We start from the raw sequence: 26,465 nt of genomic DNA, 5'->3' as shown, positions 1-26,465 counted from the left end.
AAATCCAGAGGATGATTCTGGCTATTGTCAAATGCGTTTTGGTTTGTGAGGAGACTAGATCATTATACGGGTAAAAAGGCTGCTTCTCCGTAAATGGCCATTCAAAAGTTACTGTGCACTCAAAAAATTTATAATTTTTTGAAAGCAACATATAAACGAGAAATATTTCATGCAATTTTTGGAGGGCCCTTCCGAGGCTGCTAGTGCATTTCTTATCAACTCCCGTTGAGATGAATGGGAATGTTAACAGGTTCTCCAACCTGGAGAAAACATATATTGCATCATTTTTGTTTTGCATTAATTATGTGTTCAGTGGGTTTCAGATTGTAAAATAATATTTATACCACTTGAATATTTTATTTTCAGCTGTTTAGAAGAATATGTAGATTATTTTAGATCACCATTATATTATGTTCCCCCAGATGAACGCTGCCATTTGCAGCAGAGATGACATCAGAAATTTCTCCTCATCCCATTTCTATTGGTATTCTCTGTGCATTGCCTGTCTCTGAAGAGGCTTTGCTGTCTGTCCTTTCGGTGCTGTATTGATAAAGTTCTATAAATAGACATGTTGCTGTGCATGTCGCTGGGAGGGAAGGGACAGTTCACTGAAATCCCCCTGATCAATCAGACCATGACTGCTGGAGCATATTGATTTACCTCAAAATAACAGTCTGGCTAGATAGAGTTTAGCTCAACCGCACAGTCTCTCTCTCTCTCTCTCTGACCTTTAACCTACAGCAGCCTACATCCTGAACACCTCAGCCCTCATATTGGAAATATTTGACTACCACCAACTTTAAAAACCATGTGGCCATCACCTGTCATAAATGCATATACATAATATTGAAATACTGACACTTTAATTTCCATGAAGAGGAGTTTTTTTAAATTGATTTTTTATTGACAGTATCGGGCTCAAACCAGGAAAATCATGTTTTGTTAGTTAATTAAGTAAAACATTATAAATAAAAACATATGTAAATAAATATGCGATAAAATATGTATTAATATAAAATAATATATTATATTAAAGGGGTGGTTGATTACGATTTCACTTTTTTCATTTTAAATAGTGTGTAATGTTGCTGTTGGTGCATGAACAGTATCTGCAAAGTTGCTGCGCTGAAAGTTCAACGTAAGCAGAGATATCATCTTTTAAAAATCAGGAAGTTTAATGCCTACAAAAACGACTCGAATGGGACTACAACGAGATACTTCCCGGGTTTTATACGTAGCTAACCCATACATTTACATCAACCCTCCCTCCGGAATATGCAAAAAATGGGGCGTGGCCATATTTCTGCGGCTTCGTGGAAGAGGAAGAATTATAGTGGAGAGCTGTAGCCATGCCGTCGAAAGTGTGTTATTTTCACCCAGCTGTCATGTCTTCTGTGTTCGGGCTTCCTATGGACGCTGTAGTTCGTCAACAATGGCTACAATTTCTGTTTTATTATGTTCCTGAAAATTACAATCGTAGCTCTCTGTGCTGCGCATTTTACGGAAGACAGCTTCCAGAATCTCCACGAATTCAATGCCGGATTAAACAAGAAACTGTTTCTAAAACATGAAGCAGTTCCAACTTTAAACGCAGAGGCAGCCGTTGTTGGGCCACAACCTGTAAGTAAGACTTAATCATTTTAAATGTATTTGCATGTATAATTTCAGACGTAATGTTTTAGTTTGATCAAGGACGTAAACAAATGCCAGCGCTCGCGTTATAGCCACTTAAGTTACGCTATTTCGTGTGTATAAGACAAACGTGTATAAAGTTAAAAAAAAGTATATGTAATCGCAACAGCAAACTTCAGCTGCGGTATTACGCAGTCATTTATTCTGTTATATGAAATGCTTAATCGGGAGAAAACCGTATCTCAAAAGCTAACAAACAGCAGTGGCATTTTCAAGTAACAGCGTATCGAAATTATTATATAATAATAGTAGAATAGAATAATAATTTAAAAAAAATTTACCTTTCAGAAGCGTTTTGTAAGAGCCGTGTTTGGGGAGGTTCTGCTTGACTCTCTTCATTGCCGCTTTCTGGGTCTGATTCTGGCTCAAACTGACGGCAGTATTGACAACATTATTTACATTTGACCGGAGCACATGCGACTTTCGCCGGTAAAGGTAATGGGCGTGAAGTTTCCGGACAACGTGCACTAGCAGTTTAGCCAATTACAACACACCGGCCCAACTAACCAATCTGAGCCCTTTGCCTGTTTCTGAGGGAGTGGTTTCATAGAATCAGGAAGTCAACCGGTCGTTCAAATGACAGAGGAGAAAGCGGCTTACAATAAAGGGGAAATTTATGAAAAATAAGGCTTAAAAAAAAAAAAAATAGACGGAGACATGTTATATTGCACCCCATAAACACAATCATGTAAAGAAAAAAAGCAGTAAACCACCCCTTTAATTATATTACATTATATTATATCACCCTAAGGTGTGCATTACTTTTCTTTTATTCAATTGTAGAGTAGGCTAAGTATCGTGTGAGATAGATGCGCATGATTCTGATATTCTTCAGGTCCACCTTATATTACAATTCACAAAAACAGTTTAAATGTCCATTGAAGAAAGCGAAATCTTCGTCTTTGTCCGTTTAAAAGTTAAAGGGATAGTTCACTTTGAAATTAATTTTTGATATGTTTTAGCTTACCTCAAGGGCATCCAAGATGTAGGTGTCTTTGTTTCCACAGTATTTTCAATTTTGATATTTTTAGGTCAAACCGTTGTTGTCTGACAGTCATATCATGCAGGTCTATGGGGTCCACCTCAAAGAGCATGCACAGAGAAGTCCAAATTAAACATGACTTAATGACTCGTAAATGTAAGTACACATTGATGGCCTAAGACACGAAACGAGCGGTTTGTGTGAGAAAACGAACAGTATTTATGTCGTTTTTACCTCTTGTAATCACAGCCACGTCCAAGTACTCTTGAGGGCGCGGGCGCTTCCTTCTGTGTGACGTGTACACAGACTGGTGCATAGAAATATGTACACTAGATGTCGCATTAAAGTGTATACATCTATGCACCAGTCTGCGCACACTTCACACACTAGGATGCGCTCGCGCCCTCAGATCACTTTGGACGTGGCTTTGTTACAAGAGGTAAAAACGATATACTGTTCGTTTTCTCACACAAACCACTCGTTTCGTGTCTTAGGCCATCAATGTGTACTTACATTTACGAGTCATTAAGTCATGTTTAATTTGGACTTCTCTGTGCATGCTCTTTGAGGTGGACCCCATAGACCTGCATGATATGACTGTCAGACAACAACGGTTTGACCTAAAAATATCAAAATTGAAAATACTGTGACCAGATGAAGTGGTTTTGTTAGGATCTAGACACCTATGCAGGCTAACCTCCTTTGCTTAGTTTCCCACTCGGGTCCTATAGGGCGTGGTTGGATCTAGGAAGTGGTTAAAAGCTGCGTGCAGAGTTGAGGGATTGTTTTTAGTTGGCCTGGTTAGCGTGCGTCAAGTGCGAGCTGGTAAACGTTTGTCACATTGGAAATCAGAACTCTCATTGTTCTGCGTCAAGCACAACTTGTTAAAAGTTGGACGGGAGTAATTAATTCACACTGGTCGGCGCATCGCCTTTGTTCGCAGCTGAAAGCAGGGACGGTAAGCGTTTTATTTTATATACAAAGCATGATGCCTACCGAGGTAGTTAAGTCACGTTAAAACGTCTCTCTCCTTGTTCTCAGCTGTGAGCTGGAGCAACGAGAGCTTTTCGTCACACTGGCGACGTATTGCTGTTGTAGCGGTAAACGGGGACGGTAAGCATCTGTTGTTGACTGTTGCATGAAATTTAGAAAGCTCGTTATTTGAAGATGCACTTTAACGGAGCTATCCTCCTCATTCTCAGCCCCCTTGGTCTCAAACGGGAAGATTAGTAGCCGAGCAGAGCACTAGTAGTTAATACAACTAAGAGCGGGCATCCTTAGTGCAAGGTAATTCATTAATGTAATTATATAATGATTTAACTCATAAGTGTGGGATATACTGTGCGATTGGTTTGTGGTTTCCCTGCTTAAACGTGTTGAATTATTGCCGTGGGTAAAAATAGATTTTAGATATTTATTTGGTGTGATATTATTCCGTGTGAAATACTATGTTGTAACTCAGGGAAGGACAACATAAATAGAAAGAAACTTGTACAGTTGATTTGATGCTATGTGTGCTTGCTTATGGTATGTTTGTGTTGTGTTACAGAAACGGAGTGCTTCTGGGTGTAATTGCCGCTTTTCCCCCCCTATTGTAATCGTATCAATTATACTGTACCTCCAAGGTTTATTGTGTATTTTGTTTATTTGTTTTGTTCTTTTCTTTTTGCCTTTTTCTTTGAAGGGTCTGACGAGCATTACTGTAACATTGTGCAGCACTTGCCCTAAGCCAGTCTCTAACTTAGATGTGGTGTGGTTTCACACGTGTTTTTTGAGCTTGCTGTGTACAGAGTTTTCCTATTGGGGGTGCTGTGCTAACTGAGATTGAGGTATTTAATGCACTGTGTTTCTGTGTGATAGCGAGGCCTTGCTGTTGGCCATTTGTGTGCCTCTGGACAGTATTATTTGTCGACCTTCAATATTTTAACCACATTAGTGGTGATAATAAACTGAAATACTATTTTTGTACACCAGTCTTTCCCTCTTTTTGAATCCTCTAAGATACCTGTTAAAGGGAACTAAGTAATGCTATTAAAGAATCATTAACATAATGTTACATCTGGCGTAGTCGGGCAGGGTTTAAGGCTGGTTGCATATATATTTTTTATTTATTTTTTCCATTTTTTTTCATTAACATATCATTGTGGTACTTGGAGGTACAAGGTTGTTTTGTTGGTGGGGAAAAGCGGCAGTTCACCATCTTCAGGGAGATCGTGTTGGGAGACTCATCAGTGCTTATTGAAGAGCAGCTGAGAAAATGTCTTCCCCGCAAGGCATGATGGAACTACAGGAACTAATGGACCAAATTCGTCAGCTTAAGGCTGAAAATGAACAATTGAAGGTACAGGGACTGGACAGAAACAGGGATACTGATGCGTCTGCTTCTAACAGTGAGGCTCGTATAACATCTGCCGCAACTGATCCTGAACAGTCTACATCTAGTAATGCATCTGGGTCTACTTCGATCCATGCACGTTATGTTTATGTCCCACGTGAGCGTAAATGTTCTAAATTTACTGGGAAACTGTCTTTTGACCTAGTCACCTTAGATCAATGGGTCACAGAGGTCCGTAGATGCTTGGAGGCTAGGCCTATGCCTAATGCTGAACAAGTGTTGTTTCTGTATGATCATCTTGATGGGGGGGCAAAAGCAGAGGTTGAGTTTCATGAAGCTTCAGATAGAGATACAGCTGAAAAGATTTTTAAGATTCTTGCTGAAAATTTCAGTTGTTCCCAGTCCTATGTAGCCGCGCAGTTGTGTTTCTTTCAGCGACACCAGAAAGAGGGAGAGTCCCTACGTGATTTTTCTCATGTTTTAAAGTCCTTAATGGATGCTGTAATAAAAAAGACACCTGGTGGAATTTTAAATCAAGACTTAGTGCTACGTGACCAATTTGCTGAAAATGTAAACGATGACATGCTGAGAAGGGAACTAAAAAGACGGCTTGCACTGGACTCTGAGATGAGTTTTGTCACACTCCGTAGCATAGCCATTAAATGGGTAGATGAGGGGAAACAAGGAACGAGGACTAGACCTAGAGCTTTTTCTTTTGATACTCATGGATCTGTTGGGGGTAGTCGGGGTGCAGATTCTAATGCAATATCGGCAACCAACACTGAAATGACTGAGCTAAAAGAATGTTTACGGCGTCAGCAGGCCCAATTAGATGCCATCTTGTCACAATTAAATTCATCTCGTCCACAGGCTAACTCGAGGAGTGTAGGAGGTCAGTCCAAAACATACCGGTTCCATCCTGATGGTAGGCCGATTTGTATTCGATGCAACAGAGCAGGTCACATTGCTAAAAACTGCCGTATCGATCCAAATTGGACTAATGTAGCAACCCAGGGGGTGGGGCAGAGGGCCGTAGCTCATAATCAGTTAGTGGAATTAACCGCTCCTCTGCAGCCGCAGGAAAACTAGCGCCCTCTGGTGTGCAGAGCCAAACACCAAAGGGGGCTCAATTAGGCTCTTGTTACTCTGCCTTTGACAACATGACCCATCTCATAGGCCAGTGTCCAGTGGTTCATGTCAGGATGGGGGGAAAAGTAGTTGCATGTTTGCTGGACACGGGCTCTATGGTTTCCACAATAACGGAAACATTTTTTGGGGAAAATTTTCAATCACGTAAGGGGGCCCTTAAACCCTGCAGTTGGCTCCAATTACGAGCAGCTAATGGGTATGAAATCCCATATTCGGGTTACCTTGAACTGGATGTGACAGTGTTGGGTAAAACCTCCCCTAGCATGGGTATTTTGGTAGTGCGTGATCCAACTGATCCTTTTACTCAACAACAGAAGCGTGCAGTCCCCGGCTTATTAGGCATGAACATCATCCAGAGTTTTTATAAAGAATTGTTCGCCGATATACCATCAACCTCAGCCCAGTTCTCTCTGGTGGACAAAGACAGTAGGGTATGGCGACAGGCTTTCACCACATGCCAGTCCATTGAGAACCTCCATAGTAAAGGGTGTTTAGGCAAGGCTAGAGTGCAGAGTTCTGCAGTACGCATTCCTGCCGGGTCTCTGAAACTCATCTCCATAGTTTGTCCTAGCGCTGCTAACCTTTCCCTCCACTCTGTGCTAGTAGAGCCGGTCACAGAGGAAGCCCAGTTGCCAGTGGGTATTTTGATCTCTAAGGCGTTACTTTCAGTGAAGAACGGGGTGGTAGAAATACCAGTCACTAATGTGAGCTTACAAGATGTATGGTTGCAACCGCACACCATTTTGGGTGCACTCCATCTTGTTCAGGTTATGTCTTCAGGGTGTGCAGTGAACATTGTGGAAGGGGGTAGTGGGGAACAGGTTGCCGTAGTTCAGTCAGCTGAGATGAAAGCCACTCCCTCAATTGATTGTTCTAACATGTCTTGGCCAACCCTATCTGCAGCTCAGGAACACAGAGTAAAGGCACTATTGCAGAAGCACAGTAATGTTTTCAGTCAGGGGGAGGGGGATATAGGGTGTACCACCGTGGTAGAGCATCAGATCCACCTCACTGATGATGTCCCCATTAGGCAGAGATACCGTCGACTGCCTCCTTCCCAGTACGACCAAGTCAAAGCCCATATCCAGCAGTTGTTGGAGACCGGAGTTGTGAAACCTAGTTCTAGTCCCTACTCGTCGCCTATAGTGATCGTGCAAAAGAAAGGGGGTGACCTTAGACTCTGTGTTGACTACCGGCTCTTGAATGCAAAGACGAGGAAGGACGCTTATCCACTTCCTCGGATCGATGAGTCCTTGGATGCATTGACTGGGGCGAAGTGGTTCTCAACTTTAGATCTTGCTAGTGGTTACAACCAAGTGCCAGTTGCAGAAGGGGATAAGGCCAAGACAGCATTTTGTACACCTTTTGGACTCTTTGAGTTTAATCGTATGCCGTTTGGCCTTTGTAACTCGCCGAGCACGTTTCAGAGGTTGATGGAGAGAATTTTCGGAGATCAAAGCTTTCAATCACTACTTCTTTACTTGGATGACATTATCATCTTCTCGACCTCTTTTGACGAACACTTGAAGCGCTTGGAACTCGTCTTTAACCGTCTGCACAGTAACCACCTCAAGTTAAAACCATCTAAATGCCACTTCTTTCAAAGAGAGGTAAAATATCTGGGTCATGTCGTTTCTGCATCAGGGGTAGCCACTGATCCGGACAAAGTCAAAGCAGTAGCAGAATGGAAACAGCCGACCACTACAAAGGAACTAAGATCTTTTCTGGGGTTTGCATCGTATTACCGTCGTTTTGTGGAGGGCTTTGCAAAGATTGCCACCCCACTGCATAGACTGGTTGCTCAGGTGGAGACAGGCTCTAACAGGTCCAAGTCCCGGGCCAAAGCACTGGGAGACTGTTGGACTCCAGAGTGCCAGCAGAGTTTTCAGACTCTAAAAAGCTGCCTGATCAGCGCCCCCGTCTTAGCGTATGCGGATTTCACGAAACCGTTCGTCTTGGAAGTTGATGCAAGCCTTGCTGGGCTCGGTGCCGTCCTAGCCCAAGAACAAGATGGACGTAGGAAGCCTATTGCTTTTGCCAGTAGAGGTTTGCGCCCGACTGAGAGAAACATGTCCAACTATAGCTCCCGTAAGCTAGAGCTTCTAGCCCTTAAATGGGCCATAACCAGCAAGTTTAGGGAGTATCTTCTAGGTGCAAAGTTTGTGGTCTTTACCGACAATAACCCATTAAGTTATTTGCAGACGGCTAAGTTAGGGGCAGCAGAACATCGCTGGGCCTCAGAACTGGCAATGTTTGACTTTGAAATCAGATACCGCCCAGGCTCTGCCAACAGAAATGTGGATGCGCTTTCCAGGCTGCCGGCCCCGGTCCCCATCGCTGCTGTGGCCCCAGGCCTAGAGGTCCCTCAAGTCCTCTTGAGTGTTGATGGTTGTAAGACACAAACCCTGTGCCAAGAGACCAGTGCCTTACCAATCCGACAGAAGGCTGACTTGCAAGCCCTACAGATGGAGGATCCGGCTATTGGGCCATTCACCCATTTCTGGAAACAAGGAGCAGTCCCGACAAAATCGGAACGGATGCTACTGCCTCCAGAGACGCAGAAACTGCTCAAGCATTGGCCAAGGATTCGGTGTCGGGATGGGGTGTTTTACCGCAGCATTCGGCTGCCAGGGTACAGTAGAGAGACGTTTCAGCTCATCTTGCCACAGTGCCTAAAACAGGAAGTCTTGAGAGGTCTTCATGATGACCATGGACATCAAGGTATAGAACGCACAACCCGCCTTATTAGAGAAAGATGTTTTTGGCCTGGTATGTCTCGAGAGATCGAGAATTACTGTCAAGAGTGTGGCCGTTGCATTGTGGCAAAAGCTGTCCGCCCACAGGTGAGAACTTTCCCGGGGAACCTGACTGCGTCCAAACCTCTGGAAGTGGTAGCCATCGATTTCACCACTTTGGAGAAAGCAACAGATGGACGTGAACATGTTCTGATCGCAACAGACGTGTTCTCAAAGTTCACACAGGCATACCCAGCTCGTGATCAGAAGGCCAGCACAGTAGCTAAACTACTCACAGAGGGTTGGTTCTATCGTTATGGAGTACCCAAGCGGCTTCATAGTGACCAGGGCAGAAGTTTTGAGGGAGACCTTATGAAACAGTTGTGCCAGTTGTATAACATCGCTAAGAGTAGAACGACACCATATCATCCCGAGGGTAACGGGCAGTGCGAGAGATTTAATCGCACGTTACACGATCTACTCCGCTCGTTACCACCGGAACAGAAACGTAAATGGCCCCAAGCACTTCCTCACATGCTCTTTGCTTACAACACCACCCAGCACGCGTCAACTGGCCATTCACCCTTTGAACTGATGTTTGGGCAGAAAGTACAACTACCGGTGGATTTTCTTTTGGGCAGTACTGAAGAAGAAATTGGCCCTGGGCACCCTCACGATTGGATAATACACCATCAGCAAAATCTTAGGGCAATTTACACACATGCACGGGACCGATTGACCCTTTCAGCAGAGCGTCGAAATCAGCAGGTCACCCCGTCAGCGAGTCAGCCACTCACCCCTGGCACATTAGTCCACCGGAGGAACCACCCTTTGGGCCGCCATAAGATTCAAGACTTTTGGGATACTACAGTGTATCGAGTACAAGAGGCCTTGGATCAGGATGGGAGAGTGTACAAGATCCGCCCACTGGAAGGGACTGGGCCAGAAAAGAATATTCATAGATCAGAACTTCGAGTTATTCCAACTAAGGCACGGGCAGATCCGAACCCCTCCACAATACTTCACAGAGTACGGGATAGTCAAGACCCAGAGAATTCGGGAGCAAGTAGGTTCCAGTTCGCAGAGGATAATGATTCTGAAGATGGGATCGTGATGATGGAACCAGTGACTAACATGGAGAATAGCAGTGCTGCGCCTCCTGATCATCAATTAAATCCACCCAGCCCCCCTAACGTGTCCAATGGGACAGGGGACCACATGCGCCTTGATGTCTACGTCCACCCCACAATGGATATTGAGCAAGGTTTTCCCGCAAACCCTGACACTGTAGTAAGGCGCTCAGCAAGGGCTACAGCAGGTCAACATAGTAACCCATTCCATCTGCCTAGACATGTCTCTGGCAATGTGGGCCAAACTAACTCAATTGAGGGTAGACTTACAACTCCTGCTCCCTTGTTAGTAACATTTAGACCGTGGGTATAACTAGAACTGGGGATATCCTCACCGGGACGGCGAGCTTTCAAAGCTGGGGTGGATGTGACCAGATGAAGTGGTTTTGTTAGGATCTAGACACCTATGCAGGCTAACCTCCTTTGCTTAGTTTCCCACTCGGGTCCTATAGGGCGTGGTTGGATCTAGGAAGTGGTTAAAAGCTGCGTGCAGAGTTGAGGGATTGTTTTTAGTTGGCCTGGTTAGCGTGCGTCAAGTGCGAGCTGGTAAACGTTTGTCACATTGGAAATCAGAACTCTCATTGTTCTGCGTCAAGCACAACTTGTTAAAAGTTGGACGGGAGTAATTAATTCACACTGGTCGGCGCATCGCCTTTGTTCGCAGCTGAAAGCAGGGACGGTAAGCGTTTTATTTTATATACAAAGCATGATGCCTACCGAGGTAGTTAAGTCACGTTAAAACGTCTCTCTCCTTGTTCTCAGCTGTGAGCTGGAGCAACGAGAGCTTTTCGTCACACTGGCGACGTATTGCTGTTGTAGCGGTAAACGGGGACGGTAAGCATCTGTTGTTGACTGTTGCATGAAATTTAGAAAGCTCGTTATTTGAAGATGCACTTTAACGGAGCTATCCTCCTCATTCTCAGCCCCCTTGGTCTCAAACGGGAAGATTAGTAGCCGAGCAGAGCACTAGTAGTTAATACAACTAAGAGCGGGCATCCTTAGTGCAAGGTAATTCATTAATGTAATTATATAATGATTTAACTCATAAGTGTGGGATATACTGTGCGATTGGTTTGTGGTTTCCCTGCTTAAACGTGTTGAATTATTGCCGTGGGTAAAAATAGATTTTAGATATTTATTTGGTGTGATATTATTCCGTGTGAAATACTATGTTGTAACTCAGGGAAGGACAACATAAATAGAAAGAAACTTGTACAGTTGATTTGATGCTATGTGTGCTTGCTTATGGTATGTTTGTGTTGTGTTACAGAAACGGAGTGCTTCTGGGTGTAATTGCCGCTTTTCCCCCCCTATTGTAATCGTATCAATTATACTGTACCTCCAAGGTTTATTGTGTATTTTGTTTATTTGTTTTGTTCTTTTCTTTTTGCCTTTTTCTTTGAAGGGTCTGACGAGCATTACTGTAACATTGTGCAGCACTTGCCCTAAGCCAGTCTCTAACTTAGATGTGGTGTGGTTTCACACGTGTTTTTTGAGCTTGCTGTGTACAGAGTTTTCCTATTGGGGGTGCTGTGCTAACTGAGATTGAGGTATTTAATGCACTGTGTTTCTGTGTGATAGCGAGGCCTTGCTGTTGGCCATTTGTGTGCCTCTGGACAGTATTATTTGTCGACCTTCAATATTTTAACCACATTAGTGGTGATAATAAACTGAAATACTATTTTTGTACACCAGTCTTTCCCTCTTTTTGAATCCTCTAAGATACCTGTTAAAGGGAACTAAGTAATGCTATTAAAGAATCATTAACATAATGTTACAATACTGTGGAAACAAAGACACCTACATCTTGGATGCCCTTGAGGTAAGTTAAGCTAAAAACATATCAAAAATTAATTTCAAAGTGAACTATCCATTTAAGGGGAGTTTCTATGACAGCGCTCGTCAATTTGCGTCCCTTTCAATATAAAAGTCTTACTACTAACTCACTCATAAAGACAGTCTTTGCTGCCATCTAATGGTGCAATAATGTAGGCTAACTAACTTTCACTGAAGTCGAAATCACAATCACTAAAGGACCCTTTCTCAATTACAAATAGCCTATGGCATGTTATAAATATAAAATATTATTTATTTAAAAATAATATTTAAATAAACAACATCAGCATTATAAAAGTAGTTATAGTAGCCTATAGGATTTCAGTTAGGCTAAATACAATTATAAAGTTATTTAACTTTGCCCTTGTCTAAATCGATTTGCTCTGTGACAAGTAGCTTAATAGATCAAAAATACCAAAGATTGCCTTTTTGATATACTCAAAATGAATTATAAGCCTGCCTCATGTTTAAACACTATCAGTATCTACATAAGAGCCAGCGGCAAATTCCCAAAGGACTGGCCGAGATGAAGCTGTTCTCTGCGGGTGCATGAGTAATTTGCATAGACAGTATATAAGAGGTAACTTGCTTGTCCGCCATGACACTCGCTGAGAGAAATGCTGCAAGCGGAGTGATACCATGAGTGATACAAACACTGAAACTGTTCTCGACTCGTGGTGATACTGATAGAATATCGCATGGCTGGAAAAGGCCAATCAGAATCGAGAACCAGAACAAACTGTTGTAAATAATATAATATAATATAATACTGTATAGCATGAACTGAGAACAAATCTGTGAACTGGATGCCACATGCCTCAGTGTTGATCAGAGATCACAACACAATAGTGGAATACTGAGGCTCCTTGCTGAGTTAATCTGAGGTTTTATCTCACAATAATCTCTACATCTCAATCCATCTCTCTGGAAACTCATTCCATGTCCTCACAAGCACAAATATACACTATAACGTGCACAAAAGGACACACACACACACACACACACTTCACTTTTCATGGTCATTTTCCCCCCTGCCGTTGACAGTCCAGTAATGCTTAATCCATTACCTATTTAGGTATGTTACTATTTTAAGGGGTATTATCTGCTTTACAACCAAAATTGCTCAATCTCACTTTTTTTTTTTTTAATGATCATACTTTTTCTTGGCTTGAGTCTCCCTGTGTAATGCAATATTAAATTGAAATCTCCTTAATGAAATCAATGGACAAAAAGCATAAACAATGAAGACGTCAAAGTGACTCCTTCTAAACTCTGTGTTTTGAAACTGACCATATACAGTAGCAAGAGTCGAATAAAAGGCCAATAAAAGCAACTGATCTGAGGATGTTTCTTACATAATAGCTTAAGTTTCAATTGCCTCAGTAAATCAGATCCTGCCTCTGCATTTAGGGAAATGCTCTCAGGAAAGCTCAGTTCAGCACTGATCAGGACTAATCCCATCTCATTCTGTATATGCGTAAAAGCTAGGGAAAAACAGGAAATTATACATTACAGCAAAGGAAAAGGCAGATTTCCTTGACTGCTATTGTCTTGGATGTTACCACCTACGCCATTGTGGCTTTCCATGACCAGGGTGAATCGGGTTTCCTAGAGAAAGGTCCCTGAGAGAAGTATACAGCACAATGAACAAAACAGATGACACATTTTTCCTGTTTTTATTTGCAGAGATGAATAAATGCCATTCTCAAAGGAGGGTGACTCAAGCTTGCTTGACGGCAGCATGAAAATTGACTTCAGAATGAAAGAAAAAAACTTTTTAAATAAACCAAAACAAGCCAAGTGAAAAGTTATCTTTGCACACTATCTCTGGCCTTAAAACTGAGCTCAGAGTCAGACCTCTTGTTGGTCCATTTTACTAAGATAGCTTTTAATTCACACTGTTGTTATTACTGTTGTTATGTATTAACATTATTATGTTTTATTGTATTCATTGTAATATTAATTACAATATTAATTAGTATTTTGTATAAAAGAATTGTAAATGCTTAATTTACAATATTAATATTATTAATATTAGTTCATTTGATTAAAGAGAGGTTCAAGTCACTTCAGGCCACTTTTCTTTAAATTATTATTATCAAACTGCTCTCCGCCCAAACTTGTAGTCATTGTATTAAATTTATATAATATAATTTAATATAATAGTTTTAATGTGTATTTATTAACAATGCATGTAATAAAAATAATAAGTATAGCTACTATATTGTAATATTTTGCCATTCAATTTATTATTATTATTATTCATATAATAATTGAACTGTAGAATATTGTTGTATAATACCCTTTCAACGTGATTATGTAAATGCGTGGCGCGTCGCAGACCAGCACAAGACAATTGTGGTTAAAAAGTATATACATTTACATATACATTTAATTTTTCTTTAGAAAATGACCAATCGTTTCGCTAGATAAGAGCCTTATTTCTCGACTGGGATCGTGTCGAGACTTTGAAGCTGCATTGAGACGGACATTTGATCCTTCTTTGAACATTGGAATATGTGGTTGCCACTGAAGTCCATTCTGTGTAGAAAAATCCTGGAATGTTTTCCTCAAAAACCTTAATTTCTTTTCGACTGAAGAAAGAAAGACATGGATATCTTGGATGACATCGGGGTGAGTAAATTATCAGCAACAAGATTTTTGAAAGTGAACTAATCCTTTAACAATAATGCATGTTGTAATCATAATAATAAAAGTATGCCATTATATACACGGTTTTACCATTTCATTTATTACGATTGATAATAATGATACAAATCATACAGTAGAATATTGTTGTACAATATCAATATGATATCTAAAAACATATTTTCTCGTTATCCCTGTGATGTTGTGTGGGAGTAGCGGGTCTTCATTATTAATTGTTATGAGGAGTGGGACACAGATCAGAGGGCACATCAGGTCAGCCCACTCGTTTGGCCAGAAGCTCGCAGTGCCGGAACCTCCCACAGAATGTTTCTAGAGAGCGCATTTACCCCATCCATCCTTTGCATCATTTATCCTTCTTGATCCCTCCTTTCTCTCCCTTCCCAAAAGGCTCAACACAAATAAAGAATGTCTTAAGTACTGTTATAAAGCACACAATTGCGCAGCACAATAAAAACTGCTTCCTAATCCTGAGATAAGACAAATATGGAATATAAAAGTCCTCATTAAACTTCTCACAGTAATAGGCTAAATATGGTCTAATCATGTAAAAAATTATATATATTTCCAAATACAATATTTGGAAAGTTAAGTCACGTTTACAAATATATGGATGTCGAACAAAAATCAAGTGGCATCTGCAAACAAATGTAGTTTTCTCAGAGATAACTTCCCTTTTCTGAGGAATTTTTGAAATTATTTTAAATCAAGTGGTGTCAAGGTTATCTTTCTGTCATTGGTTTTATATTGTATTATTCAATGAAAAGACATTTATACATTTTAAGTGTGAAGTAGACTTCCAATTCTACTCCAAGGGGAGTTATTTTCAGTGAAGCACTGTTTCTGAACATCCTTCCCTGAAACACCACGATTGTAGTCTTGAGTTTATTGCCAGGGAAGTACACATCACAATATTCTTATTTTAAATAATTCCTGCCCAAGGCATATGCAAAAAAATGGGTGAGTTGCATTAGTGTGTTAAAACTCACATTTATGGTAAGGAGCGTGACATTTCCAAAACACGCTTGCAAAGGTTAACCGATCACAACACACTTAGCTGACAAATCAGAGCACATTGTGCTTTTCGGAAGGAGGGGCTTCATAGAGACTGGAATTAAACAGAGCATTACAGATAGACTGGGGACGAGAGGTGCAGTATAAATATGTGTAAAAAAAATATTTATTTATTTTTAACATGAAAAATCAATTTTGGGGCCATTGTATAGACTTTTGGTCTGAAAAAGTCTGAAATAAATATACTTTTTTAATTATTGAATCTTGATTTTTTATTTTTTTATTTTTTACCATCTCAAGTCACCATTTACAAAGGGAAGTGAAAGTTTATGTATAGACACGCAGTCATTCACATGCATATACACCACATGCTGTGTTTAGGAGTGGTTTCAGAGAGCCTAACCGCTCCTTTCATCCCGGATCTAGTTCCGCCCTGGTCTTTCCATCGAAACCACTGCAATGTCAGCCACTCTAACAAGCTGTAAACCTCTCATCTTTGTTCTCTCTCTCTTGCGCTCTTTTAGACAGTAGTGCTAAGAAAGGCAACAACCTCTCATCTGAGGTAACTATGAGATTTGTTGGCTTTCCTTTCCACTACAAACAGAATCAAACAGATGCAGTTGCAGAAGCAAACGTGACATCAGAGCCACTGGCTGCATCCCTGGCCAGGCCAGAAGGACTGTGGCAAAGCTTAAAATAGAAACTCCCTCGCCTTCATCAGCCTTATCATCAAGCTGCAGATGACAAGAGAAAAAGAAAACAGAAGACAAAGAGAAATGGAAAAACTGTAGTATTGCCTGTTGCAAAGATTTATTGTAAGATGCATCCACACGGTGCCACTAGTACATTTTCCCCCAAAAAAAAATTCAAATACTATTAAAGACCATGCATATGTACATACAATAAAATTTTACTCAAATGATATGCAACATATAAATATAGAACATTTTAGAGCAGACAACATTTATTTAATATTATTTAAATTATATAACATTAAAAGATTAACCAAATAAAAGACAAAGCGAGTTAATCGAGACAAGTTTCAAGCAAAAAGCAATTTGTTCACAACACAAAACTGTTCCGATATGTGACACAGTCTCAGTCAATCAGAAAACATTTCATGTTTAATATATGAGGTAGGATTTTGGATCATTGGAAATTTCAAATTAGAAACCAAACTAATGACAAAATGTGTGTCCTAACTGGCATGACACATTCCAGGAAGACTCGCTGGGCCCTATCTTACACCCGGAGCAATGCAGCGGCAAGCGCGATGCAAGTGTTTTTTTGCTAGTTTCAGTCCGACGCGGTTATCATTTTCACGACACGTCCTGCGCCAGGTTGTTTAAATATCAAATGCATTTGCGCCCCTTTGGGGGCCCGTGGGCGTGCTGGTCTGAAAACGAGGTGTGTTCAGGCGCATTATTGGCGCGTTGCTATTTTGAGGCAACAATTTTTTTGCGCTTTGGAGAAGCGTGCAGAGCGCAACTGGCATTTAAAGGGAATGGGAGATGAGACTCTGATTGGTTTAACGCACGTAAATCCCAAAACACACCCATTACTCATTAAGAGAATAGGGACAAATACTGAAGAAAGGATGGACAAATTTTGTGTCACTGGAATTGTATCAGACCTTATCATGTTAGAACAATATTGAGAAGCCTCCTGTCAATCACACACATCTGGGGTATATTGCTTCCCTGTTTTAGACCCCAAACAGGGGCACCACTTAGTGTGACTAAAGCATGTGGAAACTTAAAGCAACTTCACATTTCTCATTTCACGCCTTTCTATGCAGCGCTACCCCATAACTCACCAGGACGGCCCAAGGGAGGGGCAGAGCAGGTGCACTGCACATGAAAGGCCAGAACAAAGGGCCGTCCAATCACAGAGCGTGGTGACCTGGGCCCCCGAGGATGATGGGACCTGGTCAATGTCACCCTGAAATGTCTGTTACTGCTATCAGGGTCAAAACAAGTATGTGTGGTAATGGGAATCACAGATCTCACGCTGAGATGGAATGCAGTTGGTCGCACCTGTCTTGTTGATAACCGCTAACATTCCATCTGTGTTGTTTACAAGGAGTAAAGTTTTTCTTCAACTTGCTATAACACAAATTACAAAGGGCTCTTTTACATTTTTTAAGAATTTTTTTTTTGGTAAAAATATATTGCAGTTAATTCCAATATTTCAAGTCTTTTTGGAGAGAGGTTCAGATTATTAGCTGGAGATGAGAGAAGGCGTAGTAAATTAGGCCTGCCCTAAAATAACTCAACCTTCAATGTCAGAGGCATTTTATGACCCTCCAGAGAGTGAAAGAATTAGTTCTCTTTCCTTTAGACTTCTCTTGCCCTCAGCTTAACAGACAGTCCTGCAATAATTAATTACACTCATTATTACTCAATGTGTCCGTCCTCACTGTAAACTGATTAAACTATATATATAAAAAAATCTTGTTTATTTTTTTATTGCTTTTGAAATTAAACCCCATTGAAACCCTTTTCAAACTCGCTAGTTGAATGTGCTAATAATTTCCAACAGTGGAAATACATGTGTGAAGGATAATGCTGTTTTATTTGTTTTTCCCTGAACAGTCATAAATCAATGTAATTTACACCACATTTCAAATCACCATTCATTCTGTGGTGGTCAAATATGGACAAACTCAACCGTTGGGTTTAACATTTTTAAAAAGCCTTTTTTTTAGAGTCCAAATACACATAATGCAGTATATCCACACTTTCACCACTATTTCTTTCAATTGCAGCTTGACTGGAATTGGCACAGTCAAAATATTGCAGTTTAAAGTATTATGATATTTGCCTTGAATGTTCTTTGTTGTCTTTACACATTATGTCTCATGTTTCAAATCAAGAATGCACTTCACTGACACTGTTGTCTCCATGGTAACTAAGTACACTAGGCTTTTGGTTTGAGGTGGAAATGAATACACAACCAGTTATAATTTGGGTTAAAATGTGCATCGATTATTTTCACACAGTAAATATGGAAATAGTGTATTTCACCATTTTGATTAGTAAAATGTGAGGTCACACATTATATTAAGTGTCTAGGCCTACGTAAAAAACGAATTGTTAGGTACAATGTATTCATTGTTCATGTTGTATTGCAAAACACTTTTGCTGCCATTGAGGTGGGATACGGGAAAGTATAATGGTTGGTTAAGGTGTAAAGGAAGGTTCAACAGATATAATTATAGAAATTAATTTCAGATATAATTACATGCAGGTACAATGTAAATACATTGCTTTAACTCTTCAAAATAAGTTAAAGGGTTAGTTCACCCAAAAATTTCAATTCTGTCAGTAATTACTCTAACCCCGTAAGACTTTCGTTCATCTTCGGAACACAAATGAAGATATTTTTGATTAAATCTGAGAGCTGTCGCACTCCTCCATAGGCTTACAGTATGTTATTAAACTTGCCGGCCCAGACAGTAAGTAAAGACAATTTTTTAAATAGTCCAAGTGACTACAGTGGCCCAACCATAAGTTTATCAAGCGACGAGAATACTTTTTGTGCGCAAACAAAACTAAAATAACGACTTTATTCAACTATTCATTTTCTTCTGTTCACATAGTGTAACAGCGCAGCACTTCTGTGTTGTACGTCAGAACGTATAGGCTCACTATTGGCTGACGCTGGTCGCGTGTGTGATGCTTGAGCCTACGTTCTGACGTACAACACAGAAGCGCTGTGCTGTTACAGAAAATTAATAGTTGAATAAAGTCGTTATTTTTGTGGGGGGTTTTGCGCAAAAAAAGTATTCTCGTCGCTTGATAAACTTGGTTGAGCCACTGTAGTCACTTGGACTATTTTAAACATTGTCTTTACTTACTTTCTGGGCCGGCAAGTTTCAATAACATAGAAGCCAATGGAGGAGTGAGACAGCTCTCAGATTTAATAAAAAATATCTTAATTTGTGATCCGAAGATGAACGAAAGTCTTACAGGGTTGGAACAACATGAGGGTGAGTAATTACTGACAGAATCTTCATTTTTGGGTGAACTAACCCTTTAAAGGGACACCACCCATTTGCATTAAGCTTTGTATCGTTAGAGACCCGGTCATATTTTTGAATGGTCGTGCATTATTCCCTCATTTTCCCCTGAGACGGGAGAAATACGGATTTCAGTGTTGCAGTTCCTGCTTATAATGAAAATCGTCATTTTGCGTCATTCTAAGCAGGAAGTCCCATATCTTTTGTAGAGGGGTTGAGACTACAAACACTCATTCCTCATTTCTCCAGGAGGTGGGACCCACTCACGCTACAGACCTATTACAGATCAGTGGTTGGGACTTCACTTGCAGAAACTAAAAGCCATATCCGCCATCTTGTTTGGAAGCTAAGCTAACAGGCGCTGTGGAGCCAGAAGTCAAGTTACGACAATGGCGGAAAGTACTCAATGATATGGAAGAGGATTTCGAAAGTCTGATGCTACTTTTACGAGCCGGATTATAGCGAAGAGCAGCTGAGGCTGATGGAGGAACAGGAGGCGGCTTCTGCAGCCGAGGCAGAAGACCTGGCTGTCACGGACTAGGAGCCCGGACTGGCTCGAGCTGGGGCGGACTGGTGGTGCCTGTGCTTTCACTGTGCGCCTACGGACTAATGAGTTCACCAACTAACTAGATATTTTGTGTGAAATGAATTTCAAGCTCTGGTGGTAGCTAGCCTTGTAGACGGAAGAGTGATTTCTCTGATAGGCTCATAGGCTGTGTTCTGGATTAGTGGGGGTGGCTTGCGGAGCTGTGCAATGTGGTGCATTGTGGGAGTTGTTGTCTTCCAGACAAATGCGCCCTAAAGTTACTTTCTGCCTTTCCTCGGTCAAGAAGGCACCAACTTCAAAATTAATGTTACATTTCGACTACATATATGACCCACTTTCAATAAAGATTAATGTTCCCATGCTGAAATGCTCCTTTATTCAATTTTCAACCAAAGCACAACCAAAACAATGTTCTTCTGCAAAATGCATGCAGTTCTTTTAAACCACTAGAGGGCTAAAAGTTACATAGTATCCTTTAATGTGAGCTTCATTTAAAGCTACAGTATGTAAGATTTTGAGCCACAAGAGGGCGCTGTTTCCAACAATAACAAAGGCGAAACTTGATGACGCTATGAAGGAGAGTGGAACGATGGGAGATGTCGTTTTCAACATCCAGAGACGTATGGAATTAATGAATCATGATCACGGATGAGGTAATTTATTCGTTTTTGTATTACCTGTACGTCTGAACGCGAAATTTTATGTCATGATAATGAATTAACTACAAGGAACACGAAATGTTATGCTATATTATCCTGTTACAGCTATTTGTCAAATGATTTGTTAGGTTAATGCTGTGTAGTTTTAGGATGTTTATAGTTAATGAAGTGTTGTTTTACGTGTTCAAACCAATCGTAGTGAAATTAAATTTGAACGGACATTTGCAAGTAATGGCTTAATATTTTTTAACAACAGATATCCGATTGTATTTAATTGCACTGCCATAATCTCGGTCACGGACTGGCCGGCCAATGTGGGCCGGCCCACCTTGTACAGAATATAAAATAATGACGGAAATCATAATAGGCTATTACATGTGTGGGTGCGGGGACGCGGCCGACAATTTTGTATAATTTATAATGTTGATAAAGGCTATCACATCACGATAGTGTCTTGGGCAAGTGTGCCATCATAACGTGGGAGACCCGAGTTCGTGTCCCAGCTAGAGGAACTTTTTTTTACTAACGCATTTGTCCACGTGATATTGCGGAAACCAAGGATAGTGCGGATATTGCGTCACTGACAGGCGACATTTTTTTTTCCGGGACGGACAATTATTTAAAATTGGAATTTCTCTGAAATAAAAAATCTTTGGAGACTTTTAGGATATTGTAAGTACATAACTGCAGGAAATATATCACACTGTTCAAGTGATTTTTGGATCTTTTATTACAAAATTGTTACATTTTGTATCTTTAATATAAATAAAAAATGTAATCTGTTGTATTTAATACAAAACAACCCCTAAGAGACAGAAGTGCCAGAGTTAAAGAAACGTCCATAAAGGTTTGAGTAAGCAGTTCAAAAAGCTGTGTGACTGTCAGCTGGTCACATCTCCATTCTGCCAGCAGTAGAAGGATGAGAATGACATGTGTGAAGGGCCACTGCTGCTGAGAGATGGAGCAAACCACAGATGCAGTTGCACAGAATTATCACACTTTTCCGCACACGTTTTCTCTCTCAAAGAGAAATACAGGCACAAAATCTGTCGATTTTTTTCATATTTTTACATCCACTTGCCTTATAAACAGTACAGAAATGAATGATGCAGTACATTGTGCATTGCTTCTTTTATCTTTTACCACCAGGTGGCAAAACTTGATAGCCACAATTTAATTTATCTATCCGTTCACTCAAAATGCAATTCTGTACTGAGGTTGCACAAATCATCAACAAGTTTCTGAGGATAAGGGCTTCTTTTAATCCCAAGTGCATATTTAACCATACAACCAAAGACGGTCTAATGCAAAAGACTCCCCAAAAATCGATTAAGTGTATTGTGTTTTCAGATATGTGTGCTGGTGAGCGCAGGTAAGTTGTTTCCCTACCGCTATGGAAATGTAGACAGCTCTGTTACTTTAAAATCTGATGCTGTTGCTTAGAGACCATGTTCTGCGTCAAGCCTGAAATGGCTCCCAATATAGAGCACAATAGCTCCCGTTCTGTTCAGCTCCACCCCTGTCTGCACTCTTATTGATTGATCTCCAAATGGATTAAATCTAAGATTAGATCACTGGTACGTATGTAAGCTCATAATTACGGGGGTACTATGATTCATGGCATACTCTGATCCATACCAGGCCACAAGTGTGAAATCGACCCATGCTGCTCTCATTGTTAGGGTTCATCATCCTCCTAACACTGTTTGACAAGGAAATATTTACTTCGAGCTACACGCTTCAGATCAAAAGGTCTGATGAGGAGAACGTGTCTTTCATACGATCCTCACATCATTAAAATGTCTTAATCACCCATTTGGTAAAAGCAGGCCTACTACTCATTGTGTCTCCCTTCCGTTTCTGAGAAACCCACAAATTACAAAAGAAGCCTTTCAGTTTTTAGAGTCAAACAGGAAGCTTGTGAAAGGACATCTCATGAATGTACTATCCTATTTGCGCAAGGATGTGTGAAGCTTTCAGCGTTTCCTCTTTCAGGCACATTACACTTCCCCATCCAAGTTTCTCTCTCACAATAACAGCTACCAAATCCCTGCCCACACTCCAGTACTTCACAATGAAGAATCAACAGGGATATACAAGTTAGGAAAAAAGCGCATTGTATATGCAACTGTTCAAAAGTTCTGGCACCAAGGCTGCATTTCTTTCATCAAAAATCAAGTAAAAACAGTCATCTTAAAAAAAAAAATTAAAAAAAAAATGATTAGATCATGATTTCAATTTTAATATACTTTACAATGTAATTTATTCCTCTGAAAGCAAATCTGCCATTACTCCAGTCTTTAGTGTCGCATCAGAGTTGAAAGCAGTTCTGTCATGACAACTCTCTGAGTGTTTGGCATGGTAATGGACATGAGATTGTTGATATGTTTGATCTTGATAGAATAGATCTGGTACGCTGCTGCTGTTATTGCTGCTGCAGAGCAAGTACGGGACTTGCTCTTGCCAATACATACAAGACATGCTGCTGTGAGCAAGTAAGACATGCTGCTGCTGTACAATATAGCATACATGAATTACCCATAGCAGATCTATACAGGTGGAGCTGGGGAAGGTGGAGGGTTTCTGAAAACGGGCTGCAACTGCTAAAGCAAATGTTGACCGAGTATTTGAAAGTTGAGCAGCGAGCTCATTTGCTACTGATACGGCAGGAACCAATCAACTGTGCCCAATAGAGAATGATGTGATTGCCCAACTCGATCTCACGGCAATTCATAAGAATTTTACGAGGTGGCTAATTCGTACGAATTCATACAATCTCACTCGTATGAATTACCGTAGTAAGATTTTTGCTAAATCGTACATATTTTACAAGTTGCCCAATTCGTATGAATACGAATGACCTACCCCTGACCCCGCCCCTAAACCTAACCATCACGTGGGTTTAGGCAAATTAGCCACCTTTTAATCACTCGTACGAATTTGTACAAATTGGTCATGTGATAGCGTTGGATTGCCAGCAAATTGAGTTAAGGACTTTGAGAATCAGCCTTCGCCATCTAGAGTTTCATGACAGAACTTTGTATTTGTGTTGCAGCATTTATTTGAAACAGAGATTACTATTTCCGTTTTTTTACTTCAAAATTTCATGTTCAATTCAAAGTGGTAATGGATTAATGAATCTATCAATGGAAATAGCTACAGTAACATCTTCAGCTAGTCAGCTTGAGATCCTTTCCATCTAAACTTGATATCTCTTAAGCCTAGAAGTGAATGTTTTATGAGCAGTCGGATAACCAAATGCATCCGTACAGTTACGCAGAGCCAAAGCACAACCAAAACAATGTTCTTCTGCAAAATGCATTCAGTTTTGGTTATTAATCACTATAGGGCCAGAAGTTTCAGTTTCATTTAATAGAATAATATAGCCTTCCTGTAGCTCAAACAGTAGAGCATTGGCGCTTGTAAAGCCAAGCTCATGGGTTCGATTCCCAGGGAAAAGCAAAAACTGATAAGAATGTAAATGTGTTCCTTGAAATGCAATGCAAGTCGCTTTGGATAAAAGCGTGTGCCAAATGCATAATAATATAAATAAAACATTAAATGTGTTGTATTTAATACAAAACAACCCCTAAGAGACAACGTTATTCCCTTATTTTATTATTTCTTATTCCCTTTTTCATTATTTACTAGCAATTTCTGAGTGAAAATTGTTTCTACACATTTATATCAGTGTTTTACTTCTATACTTTAAAGTGTCTATACATAGGCTATTCTACAAAACTTGCCTCTGATACACTAACCTCAAACTAAACCCTATAAGTCTATAAGAATTCCAAAATATATCAAATGCTAGATAAAACAGTCATTGTTTTTGCATTTTGCATGCATTTTACACATTTTAAATGAAGCATTATTGTCATATTCAGTGCTATTTTTGCCCTGAAAATACAAATACAAATAGTGATTTGGTCTGTCTCAAATTCTTGCTTTGTAAGTCCACTTGCACAATAACACCAGTGCTTGCTATACAGAGACAAACACATACTGCGTGATGCCACTCACCGTAGCCCCAGACTGAGTGCTCTGGCCTGATTAGAGTGTTAAAGGGAAAGAGATGAGGTCTCCTGTCCCATCCTAATGGCCCATAGGATCCGTGTGTCATATAGTCGTCACAGCCTTCACCTAAAGCTGTTATTACAAGAACAAAAAACATTTACTGTGTGTAACAGAGAAAAATACATTTTTCAATGTTATATTAAAATATATCATAACACTATGATACATAATATAGACTGTATCTTTAATGTTATGATTGGCCATAGACTTTCATATATTCGTAATCGTTATCGACAGTTTATTGTGCACTTACCTTTCTTGATCTTCATAATGTAGTCACTCCTCTGTTGCAATATTAATCTGAGATCAGTCTAGCACACGCACCTCATTCATACACTCTTACACTGTAGATTCCTGTCAGAATGTCACCAGCAGAGGAAGTGTCTGATGGCCATCTGAAGTTTAAAGGGCTCTGAACATTGAGGATATGAAAAAGTCGTGCTCTCACAATTCCTCTTTCCCCATCTCACCGGTTTGAAAGGATTGAAACACAGCAGTTATGTGGGGACTGAGTCATTGGCTGCCTCTCACTTACTGTCACACATTATTACAGCACGTTCACAGTCCTACGCTACTGTCAGAAAACTCACGCTTGAACTCTACAACATATTTCAGTAGCACCTCCTATGAAACTTGTGTAATAAAAAGCATAATACAACAGTTAGTTCAAGTCATTGAATTTGATTGGCTGGGTGGCTTCCAAGATAACTGATACTGATCACAAAATTTCCCGCCAACTTTTTTCAGCGGCTTTGGTCCTGGACGTTTTTTTGTTTTTGTTTTATTGTTTACTTCCAGAACCCGAATGTTACAGACTTTTCACGCTTTCAAACTATTTCTGCAAGTTAAATTGTTCAGCCAGTAGGTGGCAAATGACCATCTTTTTGATTGAGGCATTGAATTATTTACTCAAGCAATTCGTTCCAAACACTGGTTCATTCAGTAACGGAATAAAACTGTTGCTTAGAAGTAGGGACGCACGATGTATCGATATATCGGCCACCATATTAGCCGATATATGTTCAATTTTAATGTTATCGTTATCGGCCCAATAAGAAAATTTGGCCGATACATTAAAGCCGATAATATATTGGATTATTTCCTTCAGCTGATGCACACTGTTCGCCATTATGTTTTTGAATTGCTTGATATATGAATGGAATTACTTCAAAAAGGAAAATACAGACCAACATGCGCAGCGCAGGTGGGACATATAGGCTACATAAAATTATAATGATAACATCATTATAATTGTGTGCTTGGGACATGGCTTTTAATGGTGACTTGTTTTTGTAATCAGGATCAAAATGCTAAAAAAAAAAATTTGATTTCAATTTATAGGCCAATTTATCGGTTATCGGCTTTCAAATATAAATAATTATCAGTTATCAGTATCATATCGAGCAAAATTTTCATATCGGTGCATCTTTAGTTAGAAGTGCCAGACAAGAGATTTTGTGAGCTGTAAGCTACAAGTGGTGACCCAGTAATGTGAATATCAGCATTGTCATGAAATGAAAAAGTACATTGTTGCTACTCTGAAAGCTTTCAGTTCTCACTTTTTCACAGAGAAATACCTTCAAGTAATACCCCGAAATGAAAATGAACTGTACTACCAACT

At 40.2% G+C, this 26,465-nt stretch overlaps 1 protein-coding gene across 3 annotated transcripts in view; it reads right to left on the bottom strand.

Moving 5' to 3' along the window:
* The window catches only part of hdac9b (histone deacetylase 9b), a 66,309-nt gene extending 41,071 nt beyond the window's left edge, over positions 1–25,238 (bottom strand). The window contains exons 1-2 of one of the 3 annotated variants that reach the window (XM_079626521.1): positions 25,098–25,238; positions 24,791–24,916 (exon numbers count right to left, since the gene is read on the bottom strand). In XM_079626521.1, the coding sequence (XP_079482647.1) occupies positions 24,791–24,916; positions 25,098–25,113 (142 nt within the window). In that variant the 5' untranslated portion in view covers positions 25,114–25,238. Of the gene's footprint in view, positions 1–24,790; positions 24,934–25,097 lie in introns of those variants that run through there. The other 2 variants (XM_079626523.1, XM_079626522.1) reach the window with 2 other exon arrangements.
* Positions 25,239–26,465: the final 1,227 nt, after the last annotated feature.

The sequence above is a fragment of the Phoxinus phoxinus genome (assembly GCF_949152265.1).
Source record: "Phoxinus phoxinus genome assembly, chromosome: 10".
Lineage (NCBI taxonomy): Eukaryota > Metazoa > Chordata > Actinopteri > Cypriniformes > Leuciscidae > Phoxinus > Phoxinus phoxinus.
This window is presented reverse-complemented; position numbering and strand designations above follow the sequence as displayed.